The sequence below is a fragment of the Anopheles ziemanni genome, chromosome 2, assembly GCF_943734765.1.
Source record: "Anopheles ziemanni chromosome 2, idAnoZiCoDA_A2_x.2, whole genome shotgun sequence".
Taxonomy (NCBI): Eukaryota; Metazoa; Arthropoda; class Insecta; order Diptera; family Culicidae; genus Anopheles; species Anopheles ziemanni.
Genome location: NC_080705.1, coordinates 14,762,551 through 14,775,803, shown reverse-complemented (window position 1 = coordinate 14,775,803; position 13,253 = coordinate 14,762,551). Strand labels below are relative to the sequence as shown.

Below are 13,253 nucleotides of genomic sequence, written 5' to 3'. Positions count from 1 at the left end.
CGCTTAATTCCCTCCCACTTTAATTATCCTTCGCGTTTACGATCAGTTCAATGATGGATTGTTTGTATTCAATTGTATGTGAGTTTCCCATCTGTGTGATTACCTATGTTGCACTCTGCTCGTGCTCGCTCTAGCAAGGGTTCGCAGAACGTTCGCTTCAGTTTGCTTTTCCGCTGTCTGTAATTGCTATATAAGTCTCTAAGGTATATGTACAATCATATGGGGGGTTCCTCCGTGTCCCTTTCCATCATATATAAATTACGCCCTTGCCAGCGCACTCGTGTTTAGCAGTTGTTTGTAAACGATTCCATTTTTTCTACGTGTTTTGTTTTGCTCTCTAGCTCTCTCTCTCTCTTTCTGTCTCTGCTCTGCCTGCATGTTTTATCGGCTATGTTCCATTAGGGTCAATTTTTTACAGCAGTATCCAGTTAGAAAAAGAACTTTGAATCATGGATCTGCAGATTTCCTATGCTGTTTTTGTTCGCTTTCATTCGTGTTCTCATGCACGCTTGTCTGACGGGAACACGACTGTCCCCAGCGACACCATACACTCACTAACACCCACAAGCCCGGGTGGTAGAAGATGCGGGAATCCCCTTTTGATTCGCACGTGCTACGTAGTAGTACGCATTTCAACCGGAAGTCTCCACTTCTCCTACCTTCTTTTACGCGCTTGCTTTCTAGCGCACGTGGGCACTTCCGGAACCGGAATGAAAACCACATACACGTGCATTCATACACACTCAAACATACTCGCACGCTCACACACATACACAATATGTTCAGTGTACCGACTTTTCCGTGCAGGAATAGCGGTAGTGGAAAAAACAAAATTAATTGTATTACTTTTGCAATAAAAACATAAGCGTCAAAAATCTGATTTCAACAAATATTTTCTGACTCCTGGATTTCTCTTCACCGATTGTATGTTTGTTTGCTGAAATCCTCTTCCTACTCAGCCCGCTCTGAGCCCGCATTTCTTTGAGCTCTATCTGATTTCCGCTTTGTTCTTGTTTCCTCCTTCATAAACTTTCTAATTCAGTATCATCCGTTCAATCGATCATTCAAATTTTGCGCTCTGCCAAACATTTCTTCAATTTCCTTTGTCGTACTCATCTCTCAAATGTGGCCACCATTCCTCTCTCTCTGCCTCTCTCCATTTCTCCATCACTTCTTCTTTTCAACTGATAGTATGATATTGTATGATGATCGTGGAATATACAAAAGGGGAGACGACTTTGCAGGTTTGCACCGAGGGACTGGTAATTATTCCGGATTAACTTTTACATGTTATGGAGTACATAAAGCTCTCTTTTTGTTTGATGATGATCAAGGGGAAATGTCGATTTGTAAAAATAAATCACTTGGTTTTAGGTGAAACTGACTAAACACATTTTGGTAAAAGTCGAGCAGAAATATACCACATAAAGGTTGGTTTCCAAGTATGGTTTTTCTTGTCTGCATAGGGACAAACTGGTGACGAGAAGAGCTTGGTTCCTTCTCCCATATCATGCTGGCATACACAACAACCTGCACGTACGCCGCCGTCGCGACTAACTCGCAATTTTGAACAGAAACATTAGGTCATTCGTGAAATGCAGACAACATTTCGGCGCATTTCTTGAAGTTTCAAAGTTCCTACCGTTGTCTGTGTCGAATGTTCAAGTCCGTGACGTTGCTCGACTTCACTTGCAAAACTCTTGCTATAACCTTGTGTTTTAATCGACGTTGCGCTGCTGTTTTAATAAGTAAAATTCAAGCTCAAGAGAGTTTAGAGCACTCCGTTTCCATATCGTGTGTTTTTTTTCCACACCCCAATGATGCGCCATTAGTACACAAATCTCTCCCCCCTTTCGCCTTTCCCCTCATTCAACTTGCAATATATTGCTCACCCTTTCATTATTCCCACAAACCCCAATCCCTCTATTTGCTCCTTCCTTCTATCCTCGAACCCCTAACATCCGCGGCTTATTTACTAACGTTTTGCTCTTCCTGTGTGCTATTCTGATCATCCGGTCGTGGAACGTAAAGCGCCGGATCGATCACCTTCGGGATGGGCTTAATTTCCGTACCCAGCTCCTTCTCAATACGATGAAGATCGAAACGATCCTCGTAGGTGATTAGATTTATGGCGATACCTGTAGAGGGGGCAAAGAGGGGCAAAACATTAAGACCAACGCTAGATTTGCAACGACAATAAAACGAAAGTCTACTAAAAAAAGGGTGCAAACGAATAGAAGGGCGAAACGAAACTCAAATAAACAATAATTTAACAATAGGAAAGAAAGAGAAAAAAAGCTGTCACTCACCCAAATGTCCGAAACGTCCGGATCTACCGATTCTGTGCAGGTAGGTCTCCGCCATCTTGGGGAAATCAAAGTTAATAACAACATTCACAGCCTGTACGTCGATACCACGAGTGAACAGATCGGAGCAGACCAGGTTCCGGCACAGACCCGATCGGAAGTCGTGGAACACGCGGTTCCGGTGGGCTTGCTGCATGCGGGCGTGAATGTAGTAGCAGCAGTAGCCCAGCTCAGTAATCTTTTTCGCCAGCAGCTCAACACGCTGCGTCGAGTTGCAGAAGATGATCGACTGGTTGATCTGCAGCTTCGAGAAGAGCGTGTTGAGGCAGTGCACCTTCTGGCGCTCCTGCACGAACGCGTAGTACTGCGTGACGCCCTTCAGCGTCAGCTCCTCCATCAGGTTGATCTCGTACGGATCGCGCAGATGCTTCTCCATGAAGTTCTTCACGCTCAGGGGGAATGTCGCAGAGAACAGGAGGATCTGGCGCTCCTTTGGCAATCTCATTATGACATGATCCAGCATGCCCTTAAAGTCCTGCGATAGCAGCTTATCCGCTTCGTCTAATACTAGCATGCGACACTGCGACATGTTGGCCACCTCTTTGTCCATGAGATCGAGGATGCGACCGGGCGTGGCGATGATCACTTGAACTGTTTGTGCGAGTCGATCGAGGTAACATCGTTCATGAAGAGAAGACCATTAAATCCAAAACAAACGTACATTACAAGGGTGGAAATTATAGTTTCACAAACACTAAATAGAAACGGGAGCGTCTGTCAAGATTACATCATGCCACCATCATATGCCAATGGGCTGAACGAAAGATTTACCATCATTTTAGACAAAACACCCAACGAATAACATTAGGTAGCAAGAAGGTTGTTTCCTTTTCTCAAATTCTACATCAGAAAGAATGGTAGATATGTTCTCGTTTCGAGATGAAGCAACAATCAAAAGTTGAATACTACATTCAAAAAGTTGAATACTAAATCCGAACATCAACCATTCCAATACGAGAAACCGCTAACAGCTAATAAGAATTCATTTGGCATAAATTCTTCAAATTTTGCGACGCGGTTGAAATTCTGTAGCATATTATTAGTTGAGAAACACAGGAATATAACAAAGAAAAGGGAGGAAAATTAAATCCCGCACGTACCTTTCTGGTAGATTCTCATAATGTCATCCTTCAAGTTGGTTCCGCCAGTCGTCACCATGACGCGGATGTGCATGTGCTTCGCCAGCTCGATGCAGATCTGTGACGTCTGCAAGGCCAGCTCTCGTGTCGGCACAATGATGAGCGCCTGAATGTAGTCCCGCGTCGGGTCGACCTGCTCCAGTACAGGGATGCTGTACGCGCCCGTCTTGCCGGTACCGTTCTTCGCGCGGGCCAGTATGTCCTTGCCGACGAGTGCGATCGGAATGGCCGCCTCTTGGATCGGGGATGGCTTCTCCCATCCCTTCTCGAAGATGCCCATCAGCAGTGGCCGTTTAAGACAGAACTCCTCGAACTCGTTTCCTCGGGTATCAGTAACATCCTGTCACGCAAGGAGGAATAGATGAACGTTAATCGCTGCTACAAAGGCTGTAAAATGAAATGACCATATACTTACACTAGTCTTAATTCTAGTATCTTTGGGCGGTATTTTAAGTTTGGCCTTCCATCCCATGTCACCAACTTTGTTGTTCTCGCTGCAATGAAATAAACAAAATCACATCAGTTTTCATTCGTTGATTGCTTAGTTCGTAGCCTAGGCTACAATAATTACCCTTTCTGGCTGAGATGATTATTCGAATTCAACGTTTCCGTCATCATGATGATGAAAGGATGCGTGCTAGGTCGCTTCGTATTAATGTAACTTCTCTGGACAGTACTTCTGTGGTTGCTTTTTGCTGACTCTGTGTGTTACGGCAGTAGCTACACGTGGCCTTACTTGGGGTGGGGCTACACGTACTGTCACTAGATTAATTTAAAAAATATAATCAAAACCAAACCCCTCTCCTTCGTCGCGCTCCTTGGTTTTTGCAACACCGAGACACACGTTGACGCTAAGTGATGAGTATCAGAGTGGTTGCACTTAAAATTACTCACTTCAACCACAACTTTCGCTTGTATTCTAGATAGAACTCTACTAAACTATTATTCACAATTTTCGAATCACTGTGTACTGTTGTGTGCTGTAGGATTTCTTTTTTCCCATTCGCCAACGTATTTCCCTTCGCTGACTTTGTTCATCAACTGCTTACCGCCTGCCGTGTGCACTTTTGCATCTGTACGGACGTACTATTTTTTATATACTGAAACTCTAGCGCTTCGTTATCTGAGCAGAAGTATCATTTGTTTTATGCTCTCCGATTCCAGCGTACAGGAGCGTGTAACGCAGGCTTTGCGATAATGAAACTGTTATCTTTAAGAGGAAGGGTGTTTTGCTTGCGGCCTGCGGCGCGTATCGGTTACGTACGTATTTTCTTTAGCTATTAGTATATTGTTCGCTTGCACTGTTCACTTCTGCTGCTGAAACCACCGCTTGATTAACGTTCAGCCTCCAGTGGAGTACTTAGATGCATCTAATGCTTACGCTTTCTTCTCCTCACGTAAAGAAATAAATTAAAAGTCTTGTATTCTCGCCGTTATCAAAGCACACTGCAACTCTGCTTCCGTACCGCCTTCGTTTTGCTTATATTCAGTTTTGTGGTTTCCACTAATTTTTGTTCTGCTCCACACTTTCATCCACGATCGCGTTTTATAAATGTTTTTGTGAATAAACCGCACAACTCGGATAGTGTATTGAGGGGGATTATTTGATATCTTCTTTTCCAAGAACCGTTTTCAAACGGAAAATCCAAACCAGCTGGGAAAATGCACTATCACTCCACCTCCTGCCTGCAGCCTGTTGTAAAATCCTCAGCGACCGAATAAACGGAACGAATAGTTCGCGGCTTCTTTTACGTGCGCGCCACAACACGGTCGCTGTAAGCGGTCGGATCGGGGGTAGTTCTTTGGACCCTCTTCTCCGTATCCTTGGGGAACGTGTAATTTTTGGACTTATTTTTCACGCCTAATTTGCTTCCTCCGTGTGGGATATATTTCGCTGCAATGGACGAGAAACGAGAACACGCATTTTGTAGAATTCATCAAAAAGTGGAAAGAAGCGTAAAATTCGATTTTGTTAAGATGTTTAAAAAACGCGTTGCTATAGGTTATGGTTTAAATCGAAAATCCTCGTTCCGGAAGACATTTTGAAACCGGAAATATGAAGTGCCTTTTTGCACGCCGACATCCCCGACAAACACGTCGGTATGAAACGTATGTGGCACCCATTTTGCCCATTTTTGCCACTCTTCCATAGAAAGCTTTCTCTTTGGCATTCCAAAGCCCGTCTTCCGATGCTAAGTCGTAAAAAACTTTGCCTCCCTGCCTTAAAAATGTGAGGTGAAACACGAACGATTAAAAGAGCTCAGTACAACTGTTCACCGCACGCTTCGATTTCGGTGGCATAACTTTCGTGTCGTAGCTTACATCAAAACTCCAAATTTGATAACGATCCTTGCCTTCGCTTAGATGCTGGCGTTTTTTGTACCACCTCGGAGGTTACAAGTTGATGACCCCCTAACTGAATGCGATGAGCAAGCATGGTGAGTTGGTAAGTGTGACGATGCATGTCGACCGTGAGCAGCAAACACAACCTCACATTTGGACAAAGCGATTTCTCGCCTTCTGTAGCGATCCAACAAGACTTTGTCAATGAAATGGACGTTCTTGATTGTGCGAAGAACCTTTTCAGCACGAGAAATGCTAATTAAATCGCTTTGATACAGCCAAAATAAAAGAAACATCGTCATCACTATTTCAAGTCGCTGCAAAAGTGAGGTTATGTTGGCACCAAAATCATCGGACAAAATGGATGTTCTAACGGCGTAGCAAACATGTCCTTGATACGTAATCGCTATGCCCGAAGCATAAACAACACGTCCGCGGGTGTTCATAAATTACAACCCCTTTTTCTTACCGCAAGCTTCGCTGTGGCAAAGGAAAACTACCAGACCAAAGCTGCTAGCTTATCAGGCCTGGCTGAGCATATATTCTTCAATGCGCCATCTCTGTTACCCCACCGCACGCTGCTATACTAGCGAGCAGCCGTCCTACTCATACTTTAGCATGATGATGATAAGTCAATTTTACAATGTTCCTTTTAGAAATTATAAGGAATTTGAGTTTTCCACAGTAGCTGGAACTACTCGGGGTGCTGGTGGGAAAACAAATTTCGAAAATTAATCCCATGTAATGCGCTTCACAAGTTGCAAAAAACTTTTGCTGCTCAAGCATTGTCCACCATGATGGATCGTAGAGGGCTAGCGGAACTTTCTCTCAAGATCCGGGTAAAAATATGTTGAAAAACCATTTTCAACAATTAAGCCGCTTTCAGACATGCACGGCATGTTAAAGCAGAAAATTGTCATTTGAATTGCATTCCCGGTTTAGCTAACCACACGGGTTCACGAAATCCAACGCACACTCGACTGCCATGACGACTGCCATTTACAAAAAGGAAGCTTGGGGTCGTCCATTTCGTTGAAACGTGTTCACAAATTAGCAAGCATTTTTTCGGACGGCTTTTTGGTAGGATTTACGACACGCACCACAATTACCCAACACCGTACACAAAACTACGAACGTTTAGATAATATTCTTAAATACCTTAATGATTCTGCTTATTCTCGCTTGGTTAGTTTTCGCTTGAAATACTTGCAATCTTGTCTCCTTTGCTTCTCGATTTGATGCCAACAATCGTATAAATGTCGGAGTCTTTCGACGAGCACCTTGTGGTAGTGTTGGGAGGTTGGAACTGGAGCTACAGTTCCGATCCTGAAAAAATCGTTACATTGTACAACGGGGAGCGAATGTCATTCAATGAATCCGTGACAGATGATTGTTGATTTAACTTGGAGGAAATATTCGGCTTTCTTATGGCTATATAACGCCTATTCGCTGACGGAATGACACCGCCCTAGTTCTTATGGGTCGGTTAAATAGTTCAGTTTGATATCGACACTTCTAATTAAAAAAGGTACGGTAGGTCAAATTCCTTTTTGCTGTGAGCTTGGAGCTTATGATTCAGGTTGTTCCTTTCAGATCGGAGTTAAACAATTTGAACCCATCCCGATGGTGTTCATTCCATAAAGAATCATGGTGACAGCACTATAAAATGATCCATAAACACTAGGTTGTATCCTATACATTATGGTGTATGGATCTTTTTGCGAAGTGATTTAAAAGATGCCTTTTAAAAATTAAATTGATTCTTTTTAACGATGGATTAACTTTTGAGTGTTTGATTGAGCAGCGTGTACAGTTTTACGAGAGATTAATAAATTTATCTTTTGCTATAATTTTCAACAAATGCCCATGCCATCTCTATCCTACCTGTCAATTCTACGAGCCCTGCATGTGCAAGTAAACATTGAACATTTTCAGCGGATCCTAATTTTCATCATGGCTGTTTTCAATAAAATTCAGATTGTTCTAGGGTTTTTATCGTTGCTGCATGCAGCCTATTCTGCAGCTCAGCGTATGTCAATCACGAAAGTGTGCGGTCTGGGCTGTTTTGCCTTTAAATAATCTTTTTCTTTTGCAGATCGTGCGTATCTCCGAATCACAGAGCAAGAATTTTCCCAGCTCCCGATAGATGTAAGTTAAATGTTGCCTTTAACATTGCCTTATTTTGAAAAAACATCCTACCGTCCGTTATTGCAGATTATCTTCCAAGCAATCGCAAGCTTGCTGTACATTATCTACAACATTCTGCAAGTGGTGGGAGACTTTAAAGAGATTCGCGCCGCCGTAGATTTGCAAGCTAAGTCTTGGGAAACGTTTTCGAATATTCCATCGTTCTATACGTTCAACCATCGCGGTAAAGCTCTGTCTCCGGTGTACGAGCAACCACATCCTGGCTTGGTCGAGGCGTATGAGCGAGACTACGACTCGAGCGACTAATATAATGTACGCCAAAAATTAATTAAACTCGATAAACAAATTTAACATTTGTTACTTTTTATTTGATCATCGATTACAACGATTGTTATACCTCTCGCATTGCATTGATAATCGACCCTATCTATCGTGTTTAAAAACTATAACCCGCCTTTTTAGTTGGTTAAAAGCTAACAAATCTCAACAGCAATAACATGGCACCGACATTTCCATAATTGACAGAAAAATACCCACGCGGTGCAAACTAGCAGACTAGTGCTTCCAGTCCCACGGTATGCAAACCGTCCCATCGGCCAGTACTGAGTAGTACGTGGTGATGGTTAGATTCAAGTCCGCAAGCTCCAAACCCGTCGCTCCTTCTGAGAGCAGCTTTTCGAGACATTCAATCATCCGATCCGGTGTGACGGAGTCATCCTTCGTTAGCGTTAGCAGCCGAAATTGTGCAACGCACCGTGCGTGCAGATCCCGTTCGATGTGCTTCTGGCTGTCGTACGAGTTCTGCTTGTCCAAGGCTTCGGCGAGATGGTTGGTAAGGAAGTCCACCAGCAGTGATCCCGGGCAGGTGGCCGGCACAATGAGCTGCCCCGTCGGGCTTACCATGAGCGGACCTGCTTCCGATTCGACAACCAGCTCGAACTTTGACAAATCTTGTGGCCACGCTTTGGGAAACTTCGAACGGCCCAGGTAGTCCAGCAGTGCGGTCGTTATCTTGCGTAGATGCGACGCATAGGCCATCGCTTGTGCCTTGGGCATAAACTTTCGCCGGCCAATTCGAATGTTTCGGAGCACCTGCGACAGTGCGTACTCGTAAGCTGGCAGCTTCTTCAGATAGCTATCATGTTTATCGATCGTTTTGATAAGCTGCAACTCCAACAAACGTTAGTAATCGTTCTCGGACTCTGTTCAGGAGCATACACTCACCTCCAGCCAGTTCCGTTGGACGTCTCCCGTGAACAGCATCACATGACCTTCGAGACTAACGCCCGTATAAGCAGCAAATACCAGCGTTCGATCCTTCAGCCCATCCAATGCTCCCGGATGCAGTTCGGCAAGCTTCTCCAAACTCTTCAGGCAGCCACGAAAGTGTTCCACGTTCCATCCGCAATCGTATATGATTTCCCGTAGCCCTAGCCGCTTTGTTACGTCTTCGCGCAGTTTCTCGACCTCTTCCTGTAGCTCCTGGAGGGCCTTCGTGCGGACCGTTGCCGTGATGACATGCTTTCGAAGCCACTTTCTATCCCGAGAGCAAACGAAACGGATTTTACCGTCATTATGTAATGTTGGTTAAAAATACAAGCCCTTGTCTTAGGAACTTACTTGAGCGTTTCATTTTCCCGTACCTTTTTCATTCTAAATTGAAACAGATCAAACTCCTTCTCGAAAGGTGCCTCCTCTTCATCAGCTCGTTCCTTTCCGAAATTATATTCCGATCGTTTGCGATAATAGAACGAGTTTTGTTGCTGCTGTTGCTGAAAATCACCGGTATACGTTCCCGTCGACGTGCTATTTTTAGTAGAAGGCATTTTGTCGACATATTCGGTCGAGAGATTGCAGGATTCCAGGATTCGCCGCAGCAGCAGCTTAGCGTCTACGGTCCGTTCCAAGGGAACTTTGATAAGGTTAAACGTGCCTCGGTCCTCCGGGGCATTCGATGCTCGGATATAAAATGGCAGTGACCGGGGCGTTGTTGGAAGAATCCTTTGCTGGTTTAGTAGCGATTCCAGATGAGCACTAAGTAACTTTAGAGAGTCTTCGTTCACCTGACGCTGCTGAGGATAGCGTCCGAAGAGATCCGGATGTACGGCGAAATAGAACGGGCGCAAGGCCGTTGCCACCTCCGACGAACTGATCATCCGATGAAACTGGAGGGCCCCCGAGACCGGATGTCGGCTCGTACTGGAGAATGGTTAAAGGTTGAATGGAGAGACAAACATTTAATTTCGACAAAATAGTACAGCCAGTTTCGGTATATACCACTTTCTGAAGAAAATGTACATCTTATGCCGTTTTGCCGTCCCAATCTATTCGACTTTCTGCGACGTTACGAAAGTATCTGCCAAAGTTTATCAACAATCGTCAGCATCCAAATGTATCCAAACAAAAACAACTGAATATAGCACCTAGTTCGCTACTTCCCCGTTTTCGACCCGTATGTCATTCGTTGGTCAATTTCAAAACAATCTATGAAATTTGAAAATCAATTTAAAAAGCGCCCAGGATTTGTTGCTTAACGAAGGATTGTACACTCGTGTAATTAATTAATACTCTGTTTTGCATTTAGGCCAAAGTTAATCGAATTTGAATTTAAATTGTTCGAAACAATGGAATACTTCTAGTAAAATTTCAATACTCAAGGGCCAGTATATGCAGTGCTTTATAGTTTTAGCAACAAAAGAGAAGCGAAACAGATTATTTCGATACTCGATTGTTTTTCACAATGTTGGACAGATACATGTAAAAAGTGGCCAACGGAAAACCTTATTATATCCTGTTGCGTTTTTAACCGAAACGTACCATTTCATACCATGGAAAACAGGACACAAAAATGTTGCCGGATATGCCCATTTAAGATGTTGATTAATTTTTGAAAATAGGTTTAGTTTAGAAGATTACACACTACGCATGTTTTCAAATATTATTCAAAAATTTGCACTAAATTTACTTCGACAAGTGACAATAAATTTCTTTCAGCAGGGAATAGTGCAAAGCAAAAGCATCAGTTCATATTGGTGGGATCAATTTGTTCATACGTGGTGTATAATTTATTCATCGGTTTGGTTCCTTTGCAGACAAACAACACTGCGAAGTTTAACGACACTTCGTCACATATAGCAAAAGCACATCAAAATTACTGCAAAATGGTTCGTGTATATAAAATTGCTGTATCGTACTTCGAACGAGATTCACAGGATCCATTCCTTGAGATTGAAAAATCGATTCGATTAATACAAGCGCTTTGAAATCTACTTTAAAGGCTCGTGAGTGCAATAGGTGGTTGTGGTTTGATAGTTCAATTTGGATGGTATTGTCGATAGCAGAGATTACGAACAAACGGCATTAATAAATTATGCGCCAGGAACAGAAAACAGAAAAACACTGTTCCTCGCATTGATAACATTAAAAGGGTTATTTTTATACCGCGGTTAGGCATGCACACATATTGAAAAACGGGTTCCAAGTATCAATAGATTCGGTTGATCGGGGGCGTCTAAAATAAAAACATTAATACTTAAATAAGCCCTATAAAGAACATTGCAAACATTCGCAGGTAGTACGTAAAACATATGCGTACACACGTTTAAAGTCGTTTCGTTAAAAGTTAGTTGGTGCGGACAAGGGTGCTTCTATGCCGTTAAAGTTGAAACGGTCTGTTGCTGTTGGACGTGGACGGTTCGGGATCCCTGAGCAATCTCACCCGCCCGGACGGCTTGGAACTTTAGAAATGAGTCCACGCCGTAACCAACCATGGCACAGTATCCAAAAAACTGCAACATAAAAAAAGTAATTTATTAGAATGGTTGATAGAGGCCAAACAGTATGACGCTTGACTTACCGCAGCAGCTTGAAATGCTCCAATGCTGGTGGCGGCCGCAACGGAGGACGCTATCATATACAGTAATGTCCACGCGACACAGAAATACAGTTCTATTTTTAGCCAGGGGATTTTGTGAAACTTTTCGCAAGCGTGGAACAGATAGAACACCAGCATGATGCCACTGAACCAGAACCCAAGCATGGCGACCGTATTGAAGAAGGACCCTTGCGGGCGGTAGCTAAAGTACGAAAACTCGATGCAGATGAACCCGATAAGACTCAGCACGATGCACACAATTTTCACTATTCCCGGGATGGTGCGGAGGTACTCTGGATCATAGCGTATGTATGGCTGCACGACCGTTTCTTGCTGCGTTACGGTGGCGGTTTGTGTGAATTCTCCCATTTTTTGGCGCTGTTTTAGGTTTTTCCCATAGGCTCAAGATGCTTCTTCCGGCACGTGGTTGGCCCGTCGGTTGGCGTTGCTACGGAAACATAAAACCATTCGAACAAGAAAAAAAATCAATACAACTCAAAAAAAATGTCCAAGCAATCCACCCCCAACGAATCGATAAGCCAAGTGAAAGTAAAAAATGCATCCTCATTACTCCGTTGCCCATTCATCCGCCGTTAACCGCGCAATGGCAAAATCATCACTTTTGAAGGAGCGCAACCAATGACCCTCTAGCACGGTACGGCATCACAAATTTAGCCTTGAAAAAGCAACTCCCATTTGTTTGCTACCGTTTAGCAGGCGGTTGATAATGTGTTCGTTTCGCGTTACCACGCATTTGATCACTGGTCCATAAAAGGAAAATTCGCCCGCCAAATGTGCGCTAAATTAAATGCAGAAAAAAATGCGATGATAGTACCTCGTCTTGAAGACACCAATCTTTTTCGATAAGGACACGGGTGGCAATAACTGATATTTCCACAGCCACAACAGACCAGACTGGAATAAAGTATGACTCAAATTACACATTACTTCAGCGAACAAGTTTTAGGCCGATGATGTCATACTACAACATTCTCGAGACGCGAAACGAAAATGGAAGGGGCGTCCAGAGGATCGATTTTAGAATATAAAGAACAACCATTCTCCTGCTCACCGTTTGGTGGACGGCGAACGTTTTGTTTTGAACACTTGTTGAGGTAGGAAAAACTTTTATCGTACCACCCCACAACCTGCCACGGCGCACAGGTGAAAAAAGGGTTCACGAGTCCGTGCGTTTCTACACTTTCACTTACCGTAGCACGCGCAAACAATTCAATGGGTTCCCTTGGACGCACGAACGCACGCACGAAATCGTCGCGTATTCAATAGAGAAAATAGACGGACGACTAAAACGGACGGACGAAAGCGCGCTGACCGAGATATAAATCAACAGGAGCAGCGCGTCGACGCACAATATCTTTATCA

The 13,253-nt window shown here is 43.7% G+C and overlaps 4 protein-coding genes across 4 annotated transcripts; 1 reads left to right on the top strand and 3 right to left on the bottom strand.

Annotated features, from left to right (window-relative positions):
• Window positions 1–1,683: 1,683 nt before the first annotated feature.
• Window positions 1,684–4,975, bottom strand: LOC131282295 (ATP-dependent RNA helicase me31b). Its single transcript, XM_058311710.1, has 5 exons — window positions 4,077–4,975; window positions 3,921–3,999; window positions 3,467–3,845; window positions 2,310–2,957; window positions 1,684–2,138 (listed from the first exon to the last, which is right to left on the bottom strand). Exons 1-5 carry the CDS (start codon window positions 4,121–4,123, stop codon window positions 1,969–1,971), a joined length of 1,323 nt encoding a protein of 440 aa, XP_058167693.1. The 5' UTR covers window positions 4,124–4,975; the 3' UTR covers window positions 1,684–1,968.
• A 2,826-nt stretch (window positions 4,976–7,801) lies between these two features.
• LOC131281452 (ER membrane protein complex subunit 5) lies at window positions 7,802–8,337 on the top strand. The gene is made up of 3 exons (XM_058310783.1): window positions 7,802–7,877; window positions 7,944–7,996; window positions 8,063–8,337. The coding sequence occupies exons 1-3, from the start codon at window positions 7,802–7,804 to the stop codon at window positions 8,300–8,302; spliced, it is 369 nt and encodes a 122-aa protein (XP_058166766.1). The 3' UTR covers window positions 8,303–8,337.
• Window positions 8,338–8,469: 132 nt separating this feature from the next.
• On the bottom strand, window positions 8,470–10,335 carry LOC131294840 (T-cell activation inhibitor, mitochondrial). The gene is made up of 4 exons (XM_058322890.1): window positions 10,274–10,335; window positions 9,617–10,195; window positions 9,221–9,533; window positions 8,470–9,160 (listed from the first exon to the last, which is right to left on the bottom strand). The coding sequence occupies exons 1-4, from the start codon at window positions 10,294–10,296 to the stop codon at window positions 8,552–8,554; spliced, it is 1,524 nt and encodes a 507-aa protein (XP_058178873.1). The 5' UTR covers window positions 10,297–10,335; the 3' UTR covers window positions 8,470–8,551.
• A 699-nt stretch (window positions 10,336–11,034) lies between these two features.
• On the bottom strand, window positions 11,035–12,308 carry LOC131281231 (CKLF-like MARVEL transmembrane domain-containing protein 4). The gene is made up of 2 exons (XM_058310499.1): window positions 11,853–12,308; window positions 11,035–11,784 (listed from the first exon to the last, which is right to left on the bottom strand). Exons 1-2 carry the CDS (start codon window positions 12,237–12,239, stop codon window positions 11,644–11,646), a joined length of 528 nt encoding a protein of 175 aa, XP_058166482.1. The 5' UTR covers window positions 12,240–12,308; the 3' UTR covers window positions 11,035–11,643.
• Window positions 12,309–13,253: the final 945 nt, after the last annotated feature.